General features: G+C 43.3%; 1 protein-coding gene across 3 annotated transcripts in view; it reads left to right on the top strand.

The window, feature by feature from the left end:
• The window catches only part of lnx1 (ligand of numb-protein X 1), a 34,891-nt gene extending 15,144 nt beyond the window's left edge, over nucleotides 1-19,747 (top strand). For 2 of the 3 annotated variants that reach the window (XM_058073459.2, XM_058073463.2), the window contains 9 exons: nucleotides 7,779-8,032; nucleotides 9,554-9,685; nucleotides 12,134-12,342; nucleotides 13,556-13,960; nucleotides 15,255-15,389; nucleotides 15,460-15,637; nucleotides 17,496-17,742; nucleotides 17,821-17,979; nucleotides 19,197-19,747. In XM_058073459.2, the coding sequence (XP_057929442.2) occupies nucleotides 7,779-8,032; nucleotides 9,554-9,685; nucleotides 12,134-12,342; nucleotides 13,556-13,960; nucleotides 15,255-15,389; nucleotides 15,460-15,637; nucleotides 17,496-17,742; nucleotides 17,821-17,979; nucleotides 19,197-19,332 (1,855 nt within the window). In that variant the 3' untranslated portion in view covers nucleotides 19,333-19,747. The remainder of the gene's footprint in view (nucleotides 1-7,778; nucleotides 8,033-9,553; nucleotides 9,686-12,133; nucleotides 12,343-13,555; nucleotides 13,961-15,254; nucleotides 15,390-15,459; nucleotides 15,638-17,495; nucleotides 17,743-17,820; nucleotides 17,980-19,196) is intronic. The other variant, XM_058073462.2, reaches the window with a different exon arrangement.
• The last annotated feature ends 772 nt before the right edge of the window (nucleotides 19,748-20,519 follow it).

Here is a 20,519-nt window from a genome sequence, read left to right as displayed (position 1 = left end):
TTCCTCCTAGTCTGTGTGGAAGTGGTACGTTTGTGAAATCTTTGTCCTTCTTCCCCACTCCATTAGAAACCCTTCCTTAAGTTTAGGATAAACAATTTGAAGGCTAACTAGTTAGCTCGGCAGCGTGGTTTAAGCGGTGTCTGTCTCTTGTTCCCCTGCAGTGATCCCATTGCCTGCACAGAAGTGTTGCGGAATGTGTTGTAAACAAAGTATAATAGGAGGTAAAGGTGATTGCCGTGTGTTATTTCATGTCTACATGGCTCTAATAATGCGGTACATTCAATTTATTAATATTGAATATATGCTACTTCATGGAAATTCACAATTTGGGTCTTGAACCAATTAACCGTGATAAACATGGGATGACCCAGCATAACAATTTAGGATGACATCTGTAGTTTTACCTGAAGGACAGAGCTGCTGGACATTGCTCAACAACAAAATGTCACCGGACTGGCAGGACAGCAACATTCTTTCAATACTTGACATTACAATGTTGAGGCTGTACAGAATAGCCATTCATAATGTCGTGGTTCTCATAGCATTTGTCATTGGCAGGATACTAGAATGTCACATTTTTTTGTTTGTAATTCTCCAAAGTACACTGTGAGTATTTGACTGGTTGCTTGTAAGGTGACTCTACCTCCATAACAGCCTCCCTCCCTGTGATCATTCCCTCTTATGATGGTACATATTGATTTTGTGGGAAAGCCATGACTCAGTTTGGTGCGGCAAGCACATGGAACCTGCTGAGCACGGTTCAATGGCAGCAAAACAAAAGAGGCTTCAACCTGTTTTTTTTTTATCAGCTGCTGTTCACTTTTAGTTTCTGTAGGAGGTCACACCCCTGCCATGTCGCTATCTCTAATCTGGCCCTGAAAAGATCTCATCCCCCCGGTGCTGCCTCCTCGTGCGGCTGATGGGATGAACGTGGGCATCAGGTGGATCCAGTCAACACACCATTGCCTGATTAACACCTCTCTAATTCGCCATTAACTGGATTACTCTAGCCTTTATGTGCCGCCGCTCACTCCCTGGTGGACATTCCCTCACTTGCAATGCAACTTTATGCATTTGGCATGTGGCCCAAGTACAGGAAAAGGGACTAACTAATATACTATTCCAATGAAGGCAGCTTTTTAATGGCTACCTGTAATGGAATTTGTGTTTTGCTTCTTTTTCCCCTGAGCTTTCTCTCAGGGCATCCAACAGTTAATAGCAATACATTCGGAAATACATAGAGAGAACTAGTCAAGATAGATGAGTCCAAGTAGTTCTTGTCATAGCCCATCCATCCTACCATCCATTTTTGATGCCGCTTATCCTCACGAGGATCAGGGGGTGTGCTGGAGCCTACAAATCATACCAAAAAAAATAAGCAGTGTTTACTTTGCTCTTGAGAAGAAATCTTGAATTCCCAACATATGAGTCCCAAATACTAAAAAAAAATTAAATCAATATGGGATACGACAGATCCCTCGACAAAAGGATGGATTGATTTTCCTTCTGCCTATGTCTATGTTTTGTTTCACATCACCATTTAAGGCTGGTATCCAGACTTTGACAGATGGTGTCAGATGTTCCCTTGAACTAAATTTCCGATAGCCAGCTTTGGCTAGACATTGGCAGTTTTCATGTGTTACTCTGCTGTTGTTGTTTGTTTTACCATTTTCATTGTCCCTCGGGTGAAATCTTACCGCTTTTCTCTTTGTGTAGGAACACAGCTCATCCTCCTCCAGCAACTGACCTCATCATATGTGACATGACAACAATGTGACAATAGGATAAATTATTCATATTTTCACAGCCATGACATGTTATATGCTCACATATTTCATGTCGGCAGCCTGCTCATCGTCACGCTCCTGCTCCTGCAGGGGAGTACGTCATTTATCGGACTCACCAAGTTCCATTTTGTGGTAGTACTTCAAAATAATAGTATTCTCGTAATAATCCTGTTTCAAATATATTGTAATTACTGTGGACCGTCCAGTAGCTATGATTGTTGTGATTCTGCAATGGGCGGAGACGCAAACTGGATGTTCAGAAACGTAATCAGCTGTTTCTTTGTTATTCATAACTCAGGCATAACTCAGACGTTCAATGTTCCATAAGCTGGGCTGAATTAAAACATTATTCATACCTAAGAATACATATTTGGACGTTACTGATGATATTCTATCTACTGTCTGTGGCAAACTATGCCCCCGTATGACACAATCTGTCGTAAATATTTAGATGGACATAGATGGAATAGTTGAATGGGCCGTATTTTACTTCACAACAGTAAACATGTTAAATGCAATAAATCAGAATAAACACGATTTTAAAACAGTTTGATCATGGTTTATGGACAAATAAACAGAAGTCATGGAAAAATGCCTATCCAAGGTTTAAATATACTGCAGTGTTGTTGCTTCCGGATGTTGTCATTGCCATCCCATCTTGTAGTTGTTACCTGAGGTTAGACGCGTGTGCCTAAGATGGTGCTTATTTCTCCATTCTTATCGTTTCCGTTTCATCTTCTCTTGCCATGTTTACCTCACATTTTTTAGTAAGAAATACCTGCAGGCAGCCTCACGGGCTGGCAGAAACTGCAGATGCTCTTTTTTGTTTGTTTTTCCACAGCTTTGTATGTGTCAGATGTCGCTGGAGTGTTTTTTTTTTTTTTGAGAGCTTCAGAAAATTGACTGTCAGTGTCAACAACATCTGGCCATTTCCTGGTCAATAAGGCTGATCAGCTGAGCGATACGACAGTCAAGGTTTTAGAGGATTTGTATGCTAGAAATGAGATCATATGAAATCCATTCATGAGGCAACAGTGTTTTTTTTGTTAAATTGCAATTTCACTTGGAGATTATCTATCTATCTGGGCAGGATGGGACATCTACCCATCCATCCATCCTGCTATCCATCATACAATACTATTTTTTTTTTTTACCAAATGAGCCTCAGAGGTCCCACAATGGTGTATGGAAGTGTGTTGTCCAAAATCTAGCCTTGATTCTGGAATTAAGATATTGTAAAAGTGCTTTTAGTAAGCTCTACACGGTAAGCTGTGTTTATCCATGCCTGTGTTTGTCCAACAGTGTGTGTGTCTTCAATAAGTGCTATTGTGCACTTTATGTACTTTTTACAAGGGTGTCACAAAGCACGAGACGAGACGATACACAAGATTGGGTCTATGAGAATGTGATGAGATGAGATGTTAATGTTACAATATGACAATATCGCACTCTACTAAAATAATTTATACTACGTTAGACGTGCTACTGGCGCCCTCTCCACCCACGAGACAAAGAAACTATAAATCAAATCAAATAACATCATCCGCTTTTTACACCTTAAAAACATGCTAAACTCAAGGGAATAGTGACTAAACCAGAGTTCGAGAGACTAATCCATGTCTTTGTCTCCAGCAGGCTAGACGACTGTAACGGCCTTCCTACCAAGCTCAATAAGCGAGCAGTATATACAGAATGCTGCTGCTCCAATCCTGAGTAGAACTAGGAAATATGACCAATAGTCCAATACTGAGGTCTCTGTGCTGGCATTTAATTTATCAATTATCCCAGGCCTCGTGCCTATGAGACATATGTCCAACATAATAGATGCCATATAGCATATACAACAACATAACTCGGGATGTCCTGATCCAACATAGATGTTGGATATCAGGCCAATATCAGCAAACAATTGAAGAAAAACAAAATGATGAAACTTACAGCTCCCACATCTGACTCAGATAGTTGGCAGAGCTCATAGTTGTATTTTCAGATGTGTAGCAAAGCCTCTTCATGATGTTATGAAAAGCTGAAAAGCCTCAATTTGAAAAGTGCGAGTTTGAGTGCCTCTTCTCTCAAAAGATGAGCAAACAAGTGAGGGTAATGATTGGTTTTTCTTATGATGGGTTCTCATAAACAGGATCTAGGGACATATATTACTGTTTGAACAGCATTAACAAGTCACTTGTGCATAGTAGGGGACCTTTAAAGTCCTGTCGGTGTCGGGCAGGTGTTTGATTACCATTGTCTGGCCTTGGCGGAGGTCTGCACTCTACTGGGATCCATTCTGCTTGTCTCCATCTTTGGCTGATTTCAGATTTTAGGGCCACCACTGTATTTGCACACATCTTTTTTGCAAGCATGCAACCCGTATGACCTGCATTGGTCACCGCAGCCCCGGGGGGTAATTTGCGATATGTTGCTGGGCGTCAGTCAGGGAGCGGCGAGAGCGAGGCAGAGAGAATATTTGGGTTAGGACGGATAATCCACTCACCCCTAAAGAGGATTGGAGAGTCTCACAGGCTTTGATGAGTTGTGAGCCGGTGTTTATTCCGCATCACAAGAACACGGCTGTTTGTGTCGCATCCAGGGACGCCTCGGCACGTCCCCGAGAGCATTGTGGGTAATTGTGACAGCACTGGAGACCAGGGAGGGAGAGAGAGGAGGAAAGCAAGGGGGGGTTGTTTGTGGCGGGGATGCTTTGGCATCTTTGCGCCTTATCTCACCACAGATCCAAGGGATGATACGATAACAAGGCTACAGCGCTAACGAGCATCCACTGATCTGCCCAGAGGGAAGGGTGATGTTTGCGGCACTAAAAGATGTTTATTTTGCAGAAAATAACCAAGAATATTGACTGTGTGAAAGTGACTGGCAAGCGTTGAAGCATCTCTGAAGCATCTCTGAAGCATCCAACATGGTTGTCAGTCATGCTTCCCTTGAGACGGGATGCGTCCTTAAAATAAAACCCAGACTTATGACACCAATATTGCTACTGCTTAAAAGGCAACTCTCCTACTTAAGCTTTTAATAAATAATTTTCACACCAAACAAAAGCTACTTCTTCTACTTTCCTGTTAGTTTTGTCGACAGTGACAGCTCTAAATATATTCTCTCTGCCCCTGACAGTTGTCACGGTACCTTTTGAAGACAAAACTACGTTTACATTTTTCTTATTCAAATGAGAACGTGCTGTGGTTGTGTGTGCTCAGACACTTTAAGGGGAACATTGATCCTGAGGGATGTAGTCAATATACATACATATATATAATATATATACAGTTTCTTCAACCATCCATGTCAACTAAGCCTATTTCACCACTCAAGTATATATCCTGAAGCAAGGTTTCACTCTTTTGGGCCGCAAAATGAGAAGATCCGCTATCATCTTTGTGACAAAAAAAAAAGGATCGGAACAGGATCGGCAAGACTGTTAAACAAATTGTATAACACCTCAAGTAGACTGCACAGCGGCTGTGTGGTTAGCGCACAGCCCTCACAGCTAGGAGACCCGAGTTCAATTCCACCCTAAGCCTTCTCTGTGTGGAGTTTGCATGTTCTCCCTGTACATGCGTGGGTTTTTCCCGGGTACTCCGGTTTCCTCCCACATTCCAGAAACATGCTAGGTTAATTGGCCACTCCAAATTGTCCATAGGTATGAATGTGAGTGTGAATGGTTGTTTGTCTATATGTGCCCTGTGATTGGCTGGTGACCACTCCAGGGTGTACCCTGCCTCTTGCCCGAAGACAGCTGGGATAGACTCCAGCACCCCCATGACCCTCGTGAGGATAAGTGGTAGAAAATTAATGAATGAATAACACCTCATGCAGTGCATTTTGCTTCATTCAAAACACCTACTTTGACCAAACTCTGACAAAACGTTACACCTTGTTAAATATACACAACGTAGTCTATACACAATGTAACTAAAATTGAATCAGCACAGACTATATGCAAATGAGTTGACCTTTTAGAAATAACAACTTTCATTTTTGCCTGCAATGACATGCTTTTGGTAACCTTTTTCAGGAGAATGACCTTACAGTGGAGTTTGGACAGTTGTTTGGGTGAATGACCCTCGTTTGTATCCCATTCGGTTGTGAAAATGGTAATTGTGGCAGCCGGAAGCCAAAAGTGGCTGTGTTGTGTTGAGTACATTATTGAATTGGAAGAGACGAATGGATAGTGATCTGGGCAAAATTCACTGATTTGTAGTTTCTACTGTAAGAAAACTCCCCAAATAGCCCACAAAAAAATGTTTTTAAGGAAACTGCGTAACTTTAGGTAATAGGTAACGTCCACATACTGATGGATCAAAAACATCCGTCTGTTCCCAAAGCAGGGTTGCATGTGCATACTCATAGCTATAATAGAGAAATGCTAACAGCCTCTGTAAAGACCACTAAGATGTTTTTGTACAGCCATGCAAGCCTCTGTGCCCTGCAGACACAAGACTGTACTGTGTCCTCCACTCTGAAGTGGATTGACATATTGCTCTATTCAACCACTTTACTGGGTTAACTTCCATGTTGCTGTGCAGACATGCTTGATAGCATTCAATTTACTAACTGAATGAGCAGGAATAACTCACAGGGCAGGCAGAAGCAGGCGGCCTGGACGGCGCTCTAATGTAAGAGCACGTCTGCTCGATGGGGATCGATTGCGACTTTGGACTTTTGTGTAATGCTCCCTGATCTGATCTGTGACTGAAAAGTATGTATCATAGTTAAAGTAGGCCTTTCCCTGAGAAATATGGACTGGTGTGGAATCAAGTGTCTAGTCTCTCCTGGCCTTTATTATCTTGTTTTTGCTTGATCCCTTTTGTGGGTGAGCGAATTGAAAATTGTTAAAACGTCATGAGATTTCTCGTTCATAAAAAAAAAACTCTTGCAATAATAAATTAATTAATCACACAATGAATGGCAATGAAGTCAATAATTTAGCCAGCCTCCATCTATTGCCAGAAGAATGTGTGTCTGTTTTCTCATTTCTCGCCTCCAAAGAGGCAGGAATGGGATTCACTCTGTGCATTGGTTCGGCACCAAGACGCTTCATTAAACAATAGCCAACAGTGTGAGACCTTTTGTCATTCCTACAGATGCTTTAGCATACACACAACAAAAGAGTGGCGTTTGTGTGTGGAGAAATTAAGACGATTAGCGGTATAGAAGATGGATGAATGGGTTTATTTGGTCTCACAAAAGAAAATCGTCAATTTGTGGGACATTGTCTTGCGACATTGCAGGTACAAGTCTGCTGTACAGTCAAATGTTTTCATTGTACTTTTCTTAAAATTGATGTTGAAAACTTGTCTCGTTTTCGCGGACCCAATCTCATGCATCGTCTTGTCTCGTGAGTTGGGTGTCACATAAAACCCCTACTAATTGTCACACAAGTTTAAAGATAACCTCCTCATAAAACAAAATGATGCTAAAATAAAGTAAAAACTGGATAGGAATGATGCATGATATTTTTAATTAGTGACACTTGCATTTTGTGCATGGTATAGTATCTTATAAAGTAGGATTGTGAGAGATTAGAAATACATTCACATGCACATTATCATTTCTGAATTATTTTTTAATGGCACATTATGGCACATTCATTTTACATTACTTGCATTCAAACTTGTTTAGTTGTTAATTTTATCCTTAAATGCTATTTGTTTACATGGTGAGACAAAGCTTATTTGATTGCTCTTGGGTATTAATATCTTTGCGTTCCGCTGGTTGTATTTGGGAAGCAGGAAGGACAACATGCATGAATATGATTCTTTTGTATTCATGCCACAAACGTTTGCAGAGAAAATGATCAAATCTGCTCACACTTTGACCTTTTCCAGCAGACAGCCTCATGAATGTTTTGACTCTTAGCGAGTGTTCATGACTGCCAAACTTGCTTAGACACTTCGTTCATTACAAAAGGTTCATGAAGTCATTTCGACATGATGCTGTTGTCATCGCGACTCACTGACTCACCTTTTTTTTTCCCAGGTGTAAAGGCGCCTCTCACTATGGCCTCTCGGCGGACAGGAAGCGGCGCTCGCAGGAGGGCGAATGCACGGACAGCACGTCGGAGCTCACCATCGCCACGCTGCCCGGCGACGGCCCCACCTCTGCCGCCGTTGCCCTGCTGGCAGACGAGGCAGGTCTGGTCAACCCAGCCTTTGACCCCAGCATGGAGGACCACAGCCAGTCGGGCAGCACCACCAGCCTGGCAGCACGCTGCAGCAGCAAGAAGAGTGAGTGTGAGTTGCACACATGTGGGTTGCAGTTAATGTTTTTGCACTGGTCCTGGACGAGTACAATTTCAACATGAAGAGGGAATTTTTGCTGCAAAAGCAAAAGCACGTTATGTCGTCAAAGGGGAAGCATTTTAAATATAGCCAGAGCTAGCATGCATTTCCACTCTGTGACGACAGCTGCCTCATTTCTGCCACTTTATGAAGTGAGCCTGCGGTCAGTGGGGACACCAAATGACGTCGCACAGCACTTTCGATAGCAGCAACCACTGCCACCGTGAGCGTCACTAATGCTGAACAAGCTGCCAAACCCAGGAGCTGCTGGAGCCTTTAAAGAATAATGTGGCTGTCAGGAGCCATTGCATCTCTTCAGGTCCCAGAGGGGGCGGGGGTGCAAGGGAAGATGGTGGATGGCGCTGTAGAGTCTCGCCGAAGCCATGGCTGTGGTTCATCCTGTCTGTCTTTTCTCTAGGAAAAGCCAGACAAGAGTCCCTCAGGGCCAGTTTGAAGCACCTTCTGGACATCGGCATGACAATCTGTGGTGTGTTATATCACGCTGCCGTTATGCAACCATGAGCACAGATTGGGTTTGCTAATTGTTGAGCTGCTGGTCGCGAGCCGCTCCTCTTTACGGAAACAGATGCATCACACACGCTTGTTGAGGGCAGTTCAACAAGTCAAGCTTAAAGCATACAAGACGCTGAAAAGATGCTGAACATAACTCATATTGTTTAACTTTGGCAAAATAGTCCACATGCATTCAGCGGCAGAGCTATGCGGTGGTGGCCACCATTGGTCACTCTCCGGCCACCCCACTGGCCACCTGGACATATCAACTTCCCGCCACCCCTTATGTAACATGGTCTCATCTCGGTCACCCCAATAAAAAAATTCTGACTCCGGCAACGCATGCATTGTATCTAATCATAACCTTTATGGATGCACTCACATTGAAAAATGTAATATTACAAGACTTCATCACAGTGTGGACATACCGCTTCGTCAATGTTTTTTGGTAAGCCATTGTTAATGCAGTTTTGTTCATATTTTACCTATTTCAGTCTCAGAAAGACATGTTACAATGCCTTTTCCTTTCATCCGGCTGAGCCCCCGTAGTTGCAACCCAAATCAGCAGCACCAATCGAGGCATGTAAACTGTATTTTTGATTAATTCAAGTATGGAGTCTTGTCTTGCGATGCAGAGAAAGCACCTTTTCCAGTGATTAGCATTAAAGTAGACTAATATGTTTCAATGCATATGTCCTGGTGAGCAAAATGTACTTCATGAGTTTTCCTCCATCTTCTTTGGTTCTTCAATTAACATGTCATCTTTCTCTGACAGAGCTCACAATAATATGCCTTTCTTGAGAATACACCCTAATATTGTACTTTATAGGTTCCCAATAGTACCAAAGGTTGACCAATCAGATGAAAAACTTCAGCAGACCACTGCAGTTCTGTCAGACATGTCCAGACATGTTGATGCTGAGCTCTATAAAAGGTGTCTCTCGCTCTCTTTCTGTCTAGTGCGAAGCCGATCTTTTAGAAGGCTGAACCGGGCCTTCAGTGTCCTCAGGAGGACCAAGAGTGGCACGGCCGTCAACAACGAGACATCGGAAGAGAGGGACAATGCCAGAAATTCCAGCGTACCACAAGGAGGTATGGATTCTGTCTGGAATCAATGCACGTTTGTGCTTGTTGTGCACTTGTGCTGGATCTTTGACTGCATGAACTCTCCTGTCCTGCCATCGTTCCCTAAAGAGGCTTCCAAAGAGAATGTGCATGTGTATTTGTGACATTCCCCCAGCTGAACAAGGAAGGTGACATGGCTCCAAGCGCAAGCAGATGTTCCTTTAATAATTCAGCTGCAGATTGCATAAGACCGCTGATGCATCGTGAGAGACAAATCAGGAGGGAGATCGGTTGCCCTGAGGCGCTTTTGGACAGGGGGGACGGGTTAGCGGACGTCACACATGATGAAGAGGCTCGTCACGTTCCTCCTACTGTCACTGGTTAACAACTTTGCGCAACAATGATGGAAGAGCCTCCTGGGAGAGCAGCGTTCACAACCTGCTGGATCCATTAGGCTGCAGTGATAATTACCTTAATATGCACACAGGGCCGTGGCACTGCTGTGACAGAGCATAACGTCCAAATAGAGTTGGAAGAGGAAATGTTGTGTAGGAATGGGATGACCAATGATCAGGGAAAAAATATCACTGGAGAAGCTAATTAAACATTCATTGAAAGGATGCAGATACTAACATGGATACAATGGACATAAGAGAGTGAATATTGTGAATGGGGGAGGGGGGGGCATGAAGGCTTACATAACAGTGTGAGCCCCGTCCACTGTTAGATACGTTCTCCCACCTCCAAGCAATCTGACAAAATATTGACTTTTGGAGTGAAGAAAGTGCAGCGTTAGTAGAACAGAATATGACGACACCAAGGGGGGTGTCCCGCTGAGGGATGAGGAGACATTTTTCTTCTGTGGCAAAAAAGGAACAAAACAAAGAATGAATCATTTTTGTCACTGAGGGGCCGTGGCTGATGACCAAATTAGTCCTCCATAAGAATAGGATGTATCAGCTATAACAACAACTTCCTATAAGTGTGTTTACTTTTGGAGTCATGCAATACTGCTTGTGATTGTTGAAGGCCACCAGAAAGAAGTGAAGAGGAACTGCATAGAGCAGAATGGTTCAAAGCAGTCCTCCTTATGAAAATCAAAGAATTAGGATCACGAAGTGTAATTTTAACACTCCTGAACCATTGTATACACAAGGGTGTATAGTATTTCAAACGTTATTTGTTATCTGACAAACTCACCACAAGGTATTTACAAGTAACAAACACCATTTATCCATCAATTTTCTATGCCGCTTATCCTCATTAGGGCGAGAGGACTGGTCGCCAGCCAATCACAGGGCACATATAGACAAACAACCATTCACACTCACATTCATACCTATGGACAATTTGGAGTCACCAATTAACCTAGCATGTTTTTGGAATGTGGGAGGAAACCGGAGTACACGGAGAAAACCCACGCATGCACGGGGAACATGCAAACTCCACACAGAGATGGCCAAGCGGAGATTCAAACCCAGGTCTTCCGATCTCCTGACTGTGTGGCCAACATGCTAACCACTCGGTCACTGTGCAGCGGCAACAAACACCATCAAGCAAACATTGCAGGGTCATGTGCAGGACTTGGCAAGTAATTGACCATTTGTATTACATGTACACTGAATAGGATATCCTCCAAAGCATTTTGAATACAACCCATAGTGGGTGCTACAAATTTGATTTACGGTTGTATGCAAAAATTTGCACTACAGTCTTGAAAAAAAACAAACACACTTTCATCATGCATTTGTGTAATATAAATTAATAGCTGGGATCGACTCCAACACCCCCACGACCCTTGTGAGGAAAAAGCGGTAGAAAATGAATGAATGAATAAATACATTTGTGACGACTTTTCAGTCATCTAAATGGAATATATGTACAGGCAGAAGTACTAGAAGTACTAACATACTGCAGGAAAAGTGTGTCTAGGTTTAATGAGGCAGGGAATTAATTCAATTGGATTAATTTTCTTTCCATTACTTTGCAGTGTCCAAGTCCTTCCAAATGTGTAACATTTTACCTTAAAGGTTGACAATCGAATGCCAATCAAGTCCATATTTGAAATGTTGCACGTATTGTAGAAAGATGGATTTTACATTTTTCTCCAATCAGAGTTTGGAAATGCTCTAACCCTTCAAAATAACGCTGGCCGCCTCCTCTTTTGTGTAAAAAATGTGGAAATGTGAAGTTGAGCTTTTTCCCAGGCACATTTCCTACAGATGGATGTGACTAATCGCACAAACATCAAGTTCTACAATGAGCCAAGCGCCTTTTGCTTCTTGGCTCCTACGACTTTGTTTGAGTAACCTGAGGGAGTCAAGGCAGCTGCTCTGCAATATTCTGCTCTCTCGTTCAGCATCATTATTCTCTTACTTCCTCTCCTGTTTAACTTGGCTTGTTTTGAAAACTAGTTTTTTTTCTCCTTGCTATACAGCTGGACTCAAACTGTTCTTCTTCTTCTCTCCTCCTCAGTGCTAGCTCTGCCTCAGCTTCATCACCTGATCCCAGATGGGGAGGTTACCAGTATTAAAATCACCAGGGTGGATCCCTCAGAGCCACTGGCCATCAGTATCGTGGGTGGGAACGAGACGCCGTTGGTCCGCATCCTCATCCAGGACATCTATAGGGAAGGTGTCATCGCTCGGGACGGACGCTTACTGCCGGGGGACATGATCCTCAAGGTATCCTGAATTCAACATTTGTACAAACCAGGAATACTCACAATTTGTAGTGGAGCCAACACAGTGATGCATACTTTTGGGGAAATGTGGCCCGTGCACCCACAGGAAGTGAACATGCAACAGCTTCCAATCATCTGGGAAGACTTTCAATGATTTAATTAGACTTTGTGGGAATTTGTGGCCATTCATGATGTGGACGTGAGAGAGGGGCTGATGGCTCTGCTCCAATCTATGTTCTAGTTCATCCCAAACGTGTATGATGGCATGTTCTTCAACACCAAAGTCATCCAAGAATGCTTTTATGGACCTCGATTTCTCCGCTGGCAAGAGAAAAGGGGCCTTCCTCCCAAATGTTTTTCTCACCAAGTTGGACGCATACAATTGTAGTCAAATAGATTTTGGAAGATCATGTTAGTCTTTATAGGAAATTTAACCATATTTGGTAAAAACATGTCAATCAGAAAGTTATACTAACATACATGGCATAATGAAAGAATGTCAGAAAGGTTTCTAGATTTATTGCTGGTTGTTTTTTGGAAAAACATAACCTAGAGGTGTCTGAATACTATGTAAATATGGTGACAATACTCACAAATTTGGCAACCTCCTTCAATGTCTGCTTATTATAATTATATGTCTGTTTATTATACTGCAAAAAACAGTGCTTTTTGGCATTCCATGTTGTTGTGTGGGGCGGCACGTTGGTTGAGTGGTTAGCGCGCAGACCTCACAGCTAGGAGACCAGGGTTCAATTCCAACCTCGGCTATCTCTGTGTGGAGTTTGCATATTCTCCCCGTGCATGCGTGGGTTTTCTCCGGGTACTCCGGTTTCCTCCCACATTCCAAAAACATCCTAGGTTAATTGGCGACTCCAAATATGAATGTGAGTGTGAATGGTTGTTTGTCTATATGTGCCCTGTGATTGGCTGGCGACCAGTCCAGGGTGTACCCCGCCTCTCACCCAAAGACAGCTGGGATAGGCTCCAGCACCCCCGCGACCCTCGTGAGGAAAAAGCGGTAGAAAATGAATGAATGAATGAATGTTGTTGTGTTCGTTGTATTATTCAGGTAACATACTTGTAGTGGTACCAGCCATTGAAATGAACAAGAAATAGAAGAAACAGCGTTGGTCTAATATTTTTTTCTGTGACTTTACATATAATTTTGTCATTTATACACGCAATTTGACACATTTCTTGGTCCTCTTCGTCAGGTCAACGGCATCGACATCAGCAACGTGTCTCACTGCTATGCTGTGGCAACCCTCAAGCAGCCCTGTCAGCTTCTGCGTCTCACCATCCTCAGAGAACAGCGCCACCGCTATCGCCACCCACATGCGCAGGGCCTTGGGGGCGCCCACCCGTCCCATGGCCTCCCCCACCACCACCCCTTCAGGGACGACAGCGTCCACGTGGTCCTGAGCAAGAGCGTGCCGGACGAGCAGCTGGGCATCAAGCTGGTGAGACGGCCCGAGGAGCCCGGCCTGTACATCTTTGATCTGCTCGAGGGCGGGTTGGCGGCGCGCGATGGGCAACTCTGTGTCGGCGACCGTGTGCTCGCCATCAACGGGCACGATCTTCGTTATGGAGCTCCAGAGCATGCTGCTCTGCTTATCCAGGTTGGTGGAGCGGTGAAAGTATTTCTTTAAATGATATTCCCTAAAGATAACAGTCCATGTTCTTATGGTTCTGCTTGGCAATTCCAATGATTGAGGATAATTGTGTTGCACTACGCCGCACGTAATCCTATTTGATTGCAATGATTCCCTGCTGCCAGTCAATGGTGGTGCATTCAGTGCATAATGATGGCTAATTGCTGTCGAATTGTGTAGGGTCTCTGGACCTAAAGGTTCCCGAGCAGAGTTCCACAGCACAAGTACTTTCTGACAGAGATGAACAACTGGCAGGGAAGAAATTAAATTAGACCACTTAAGGCAATAATGGGCCAGACTGGCTAATTTAGGCTCGCAGAGCTCTGTGCTACAGAGACCAAGGCAGTGACTCTCAGAGGAGCAGGAACTAGTCAGTCAGTCATCAGACTGTCTGTAGAAATGCAAATCCGTGAATAAATGCAGTGCCTGTATGGTGCTGTCATAAGGGCAAATGCAAATTAGTCATTAAGAATAAAAAAGCAAAGGCCTCTCATTCCAAAAATCCAAGCCAATCAACCACATAAGGAAATGTCAGAAGATTTATCCAATCACTCATGGTCCTTAAGGGAGTGACTTAAATAAGAAATGAGATTCACTGATATTGCCACAAGCTCTTTAGGAGTAGAATGATGGAAAATGGGTAATGATATTCCATTTTATTGGTTCTCATAAGCTGTTTTAGGAACTAGGAAGATGGAAATTGGCACAAACTAAAGTCATTTTGAATGTACTGCTATTGATTTTTGTTTAATAGTTACTATAGAGCAAACATCTATTATCTATTCAGACAGTTAGTTCATGCAAACACAACATCTTGTGTCAGAAGATCTTGCAACATTAAAAATTGACAGGATTTCTCCTTCAGTAATAAAATGTCTCATGGGCATTAGGCCTGGGATTATAATAAATTCATTAATTAAGCACACAAATATATATATATGCCTCAATATATCGCCATGTGCACACTTGTCTGTTTTCTTCGTCTCTTGCCTTTAACAAGACAAGACATTGGTTTCAGCACCTTGGCTCATTTGCTCCATAGAACAATGTCATGAATGGAGTGAGCCCTTTTGTCAGTCATAAAGCCTCTTTTTCTCGGTGAGTGGAGGCACGGCCTCTGTACTACTGTATTCTCTCAGGCTAACCTCAGCTAGTTAACAAAAGTGAGGAATGGGATTGACATTGCGACGCTAGCTTGTTTTCATTCTTCCACGGTGAACATTGTAAATTGTTTTTAAAAGGTGTTGTTGTGTCTTCTAAGGCAAGCGAGGAGGGCGTCCACTTCGTCGTGTCTCGTCAGATCTGCCTTCCCGCACCTGACATCCTCCAAGAGGCTCCATGGGCCATGGATGGTCCCCCGCCGTATTCCCCTGTAGATATGGAGCAAACATTGCTGGTAGGCTCACACACACAAGACTAACAAATCAGTGTCTATATGGCTTTAACATCTGTCTTCTATCGTCCAGGACTCGTGTCAGAAGCCTGCCTGCTATGAGAAGACGGTCACGCTGAGCAAGGAGCCCTACGACTCGTTGGGCATGGCTGTGGCAGGGGGCATGTCCAGTCGTGGCTGGGATCTGCCCATCTATGTCACTAATGTGGACCCCGATGGCGTGGTAGGCCAGGAGGGATCCATACGCAAAGGTGATCTTATTGGCAGCTTTACAGGTGCCATGTCTGCTTTGCATGGGCAGTTTAGAATCTCTGCATTGCTGTACACGGTTCCCATTTTCGGTTAAACAAATAGAACACATTTGAATACGTACTCTATCTTTAGCAAGTCCAAAGGTTCTTTCGTAACGCTGTCCAAATCAAGGATGCAGCTTCTACTAAATCAGATCAGCGACTGGTGACGGATTTGTCTTGATGTTTGCCCTGCAGGCGCAGTGATTGACAAGACATGTGTCTAATTAAAAAAGTTAATCATCCAGCAGTGGAAGACTCGCTGAGGTTCAGTGCTCCACAAATGATCCCAAGGAAACATTAGCATAGGCATTAGCATAGCGGCGGTGATGCTAAGGAGAGTGAAACCAGGCAGTGGCTGACTGTAGAGTCGTTTCATGTAAAAGCAACATTCTGTGTCCCAGTTGAGAGCGATTCTGCTGACTGCAGCATCTAAAGCTTGTCATGTCTGAATCCAATCTGTGCATTGTTGACATTGCGGTAGAGACGGAGATTGCCTCACATTTCACTCCTACCGTATCGCACTATAATAAAAGTGAAATATATTGTGTTTTTCTGTATCAGAATGAAAAATAGGTTATTAAATGATCACCATATTCATTGCTCTGACCATGGTTCATCCTGGTGCGGTTTGGCTGTAGCATTTTTGTATCCTTGTTAAAACATATTCTTCCTATCATAGTCCTCTTTTTCATCCTACTCGTGGAACCAAAGATTCATTTAGTCAGTTTAGTTACTTCTATTGTTTATTGGAGGTTAGCAAGCAGGTCAAGCAGTTTGCTCGCAACAGCACAAAGGAGATTGATTGACAATGTTCTACAGCCAATCAGGACGCAGATCACAAGGGGCGAGTTCTCCCTTAGCCAATCAGGACTGTTCTGGCTCTATATTTGGCCGGCTATTTCCTGCTGTGGGTTCTTAATTGCAAATACAGGCATGTAAATACACAGATGAGATAGCGTTAGACACGTCTTCAACATGAGTATACAACACCCCTTACTGGTAGCAGTAGCAAATACAATAACAAACATACAACAGAGCACCGATAGATCACTCTAATACATCACAAAGAAGCAGAACACAATGCATGTTCATATGCTGTTAAAAAATATATTCTAAATGTACATTTATTAATAGCGTATAACAGCAAATCCATGAAAGGGGAATCGTGATGTAGCGAGGGAACACTGTATCACTGTATAGTATCAGGCCATATTGCATTGTAATCATAGTGAATTGTATCTTCATCGTAGTGACTCATATCATACTGTGTCGTCATCTCGGTGAGTTGTACTGTATGGCATTGTGATTGAAGTGACTTATATTGTAATTGGAACAAGTCATGCTGTATCGTAATTGGAGTGAATGGTATCATGCTAGGAATACCAGTGAATTGTATTGGTGAATCGTACTCTATCACATCACAATTGAAGTGAGCGATATCTGTGCATTGTACTGTATTACATCACAATTTTATTGAAGCAATTTGAGTGGACTGTATGTTGCCAAGAGTGAATGGTATCCTATTAGTGTAAATGAATCACTTAGCTTTATAGCGTATGTATAGTGAATGTATTGCATCATAATTGCATCATAATTGTCTACTTGCATATATGCATTAGTATTAGCATATGATCGTGTCCTTCCCATGCATGCTGGGTAGTGTCATTGCTTTGCCCTCTTTCATCGTAGCGCTGCCATATTTGAAAGCACACGTGTCGCTCGCCTTTGTTTCCTTAGCGAGGACATAGAATATTTAATTGTGCTAGAGGACGAAGCCGCATCTTAAACCTCCCTTCGCATGCTCTCTCCCTCTCAGGTGACATCTTGCTTGATGTGAACGGGGTTGATCTGACGGGCGTGACGCGGAGCGAGGCCGTGGCCAACCTGAAGAACACCTCCTCCCCCGTGGTGCTCAAGGTCTTGGAGATGCGACCGCCCGAGATGGGCCCGCAGGACAGCGAGCTGCCGCCATGTCTCACTCCCTCACCCACCGACACCACCAAGAGCCTACTACCCAACAACGACTACTCCCCGCTGTGGGTGACATGGCTGCAGCTGCCCAGGTCTGATTGGCCGCAAAAAAATGGACACTAGATGATGTACACTACATGGAGTGTTGTTTAACGGCGCTGATCCCGCAGGCAACTGTACAGCTGCAAGGACATCGTGCTGCGGCGGAGCATGTCAGGCAGCCTGGGCTTCAGCATTGTGGGAGGTCAGGAGGAGGTCAACTGCAACCAGTGCTTTTTTATACGCTCCATCGTCAAGGGCACGCCTGCCTACAACGACGGCGGCATCAGGTACTTGCTTCTGTCCACTACTTACGCATACTGCAGATGATCATTGTAATGCTGGCATCTTTCTTCTCTGTCATAGCAAGAACCCTATTGGTTTTGACAGACATCCACCTTGAGATGGCCTGAGAGGTTCAAATCATGATCTCACTTCTCACAACAAAGAAGACAGCTTTTTTTAATAAGATTCCATATATGTTGTCTGCTCAATGCCAGTTACAAATTGCAGCCCGTTTCCTTAAAACTTCAATTGTCTTCATCAGAATGAGAACCCTATTGATTATAAAAGGATGTCTATCTCATGATGTTTGACAAAACCGAGGTCAAGGGTTAAGTTTTTCTCTGGGTTTTCTTCTGTTTAATACAAATTCCCACCATTTTTTGTTTGTGTAGCATTCCTTCATTCATTAATTTTCTACCGCTTTTTCCTCACGAGGGTCGCAGGGGGTGCTGGAGCCTATCCCAGCTGTCTTTTGGGCGAGAGGCGGGGTACACCCTGGACTGGTCGCCAGCCAATCACAGGGCACATATAGACAAACAATCATACATATAGACAAACAATCATTCCCGGAGAAAACCCACGCATGCACGGGCAGAACATGCAAACTCCACACAGAGATGGCCGAGGGTGGAATTGAACCCTGGTCTCCTAGCTGTGAGGTCTGCGCGCTAACCACTCAACCGTTTGTGTAGCATATTTAGCGTAGAGCAGTGCTTCTCAAATAGCGGGGAGGGGCACGGGGAACTGTCGACAGGGCGTGAGAGGCTTTCATTCCAATGCAGACCTACCAACATGTACAAATTTATAGTACTCGACATGCAATTTGATACGCAACCCTACCCCCATATGGACAAGAGAAAAAGTAGCTGAGGTCAAACTGTTGCATATTTTTTTTTACAGGTAACTAGTTCCTGGCTGTTTACTTCAGACGGATCGGAGCAAGAACCTTGTTGATTCTAAATGGTGTTAACCTAAGATGACTACTAAGGTCAAGAGAAAATTCCAAAATGGAATATGTCTTTCTTAATCAAAACAAGAACCCTATGAAGGCAGTCCGACCCTAAAGTTCAACTGTCAAATTATGAGTCACTGACTCACTCACGTCCCATTTGAGTTAATAATGTTTGTCTACTATAAGAACAGTGTTCATCTTCTAGGTTATGTTTCCTGTCTGAATGACACACACATGTGTGTGTGTGTATGTGTGTATGTGTGTGTGCAGGTGCGGAGACATCTTACTGGAGGTAAACGGAAAGAGCACATGGGGGATGACCCACATGGCGCTGGTGCGCCTCCTCAAGGAGCTCCGAGGAAGAATCACGCTGACCATCGTCTCTTGGCCCGGCAGCCTGCTGTAGCCACGCCCCATTGTGGGAGGAGCATACAAGAGCCCTCTACTTGGACGGAACTTTTTTTTCAGAGAGGGGGACAAATTGAGACTGGACTTTTTCCAGCGTGTCATTTGTCCCTGCGAGGACGCAACCACTTGTACATGTCAAAGAGGACAGCCGCCAGGACACACGCTGCCAAGGGCAGTAGTTCTATATTCGGACGCTTTACTGTAAATGTTGGCTGTCCAAGAAGCACTTGTAAGACATTTCTTCTGTTTGTTTGTGGTCACAGGCTGCTTGTCCTGACTTCAATCCATGGACCGCACTACACGTTGCCAAGTAGTCGTCTCTGTTCTTCGACTCTTTTATTATTTCACTCTCAAGAGAAGCAGAGGAAAAGTAAACATCATCAGTGTGTTCATACGTTGTATAAAAAAAAGAATATTTAATAATTATTAGGTGACTTTGTGGAGGCCTTACTAATTTTCTTACTTTTAAGAGAAAAAAAAACACTGACTTGTATCTTGTCGATTGTCTGGAGGCCATCTGCTGTGGTTCTTTGTGTCCGCTTCGGCCCTTGTCGTTTATCTGATGGTACACTTGGTTCAATGGTCAATAAAGTCATTTGAAAAAGAGATAATGTTACAGAAACACTCACTTTAAGGCTTTTTACTTTTTGTCTCATAGTTTTTCCTCATCCCGTTTATGTTGATGGTGTTCTGTGTGTTCTTTTCCAGTCCTTTACATCAAAAAATGCTGCTCTCTTTATTGTTGTGCTGCAGAATGGGCCCTCCAGTCCTTCAAGGTACTAGATCAATCTTTCATTATTTTATTTATTTATTTTATTTTATGCTGCAGATTCTCATACAGATCATCAAGGACTGAAATCGACCGATACAGATGCCCATCATATGGATTAATTATACATTTTTCAATGTATTTATGATAAGTGCTATTGGCTAAAAGATTTGTAATTACTAGTGGACTCACCTCCCGCCTCCACCTTTTATCTTGCAGGTAGGGCTACTTGTTTAACTGATCATGCATCCTTTTGAAAAGGATTGAAAAGCATTTATTGGCATAAGCCGATCACATGCTTCTTTTCACAAAAATCGGCCGATCAATGGCTGAGAATCAGAACATCCCTATTATGTTATTATAATTTGTGTATGTTTTTGTGTGCGATATGTTTTTTATACATTTATTTTTATGGT

This window comes from Doryrhamphus excisus, linkage group LG4 (genome assembly GCF_037039965.1).
Source record: "Doryrhamphus excisus strain RoL-2023G ecotype Guam linkage group LG4, RoL_Dexc_Guam_v1.1, whole genome shotgun sequence".
Lineage (NCBI taxonomy): Eukaryota > Metazoa > Chordata > Actinopteri > Syngnathiformes > Syngnathidae > Doryrhamphus > Doryrhamphus excisus.
The sequence above is the reverse complement of the archived record's forward strand: the minus strand, read 5'-3'. Positions and strand labels throughout refer to the sequence as shown.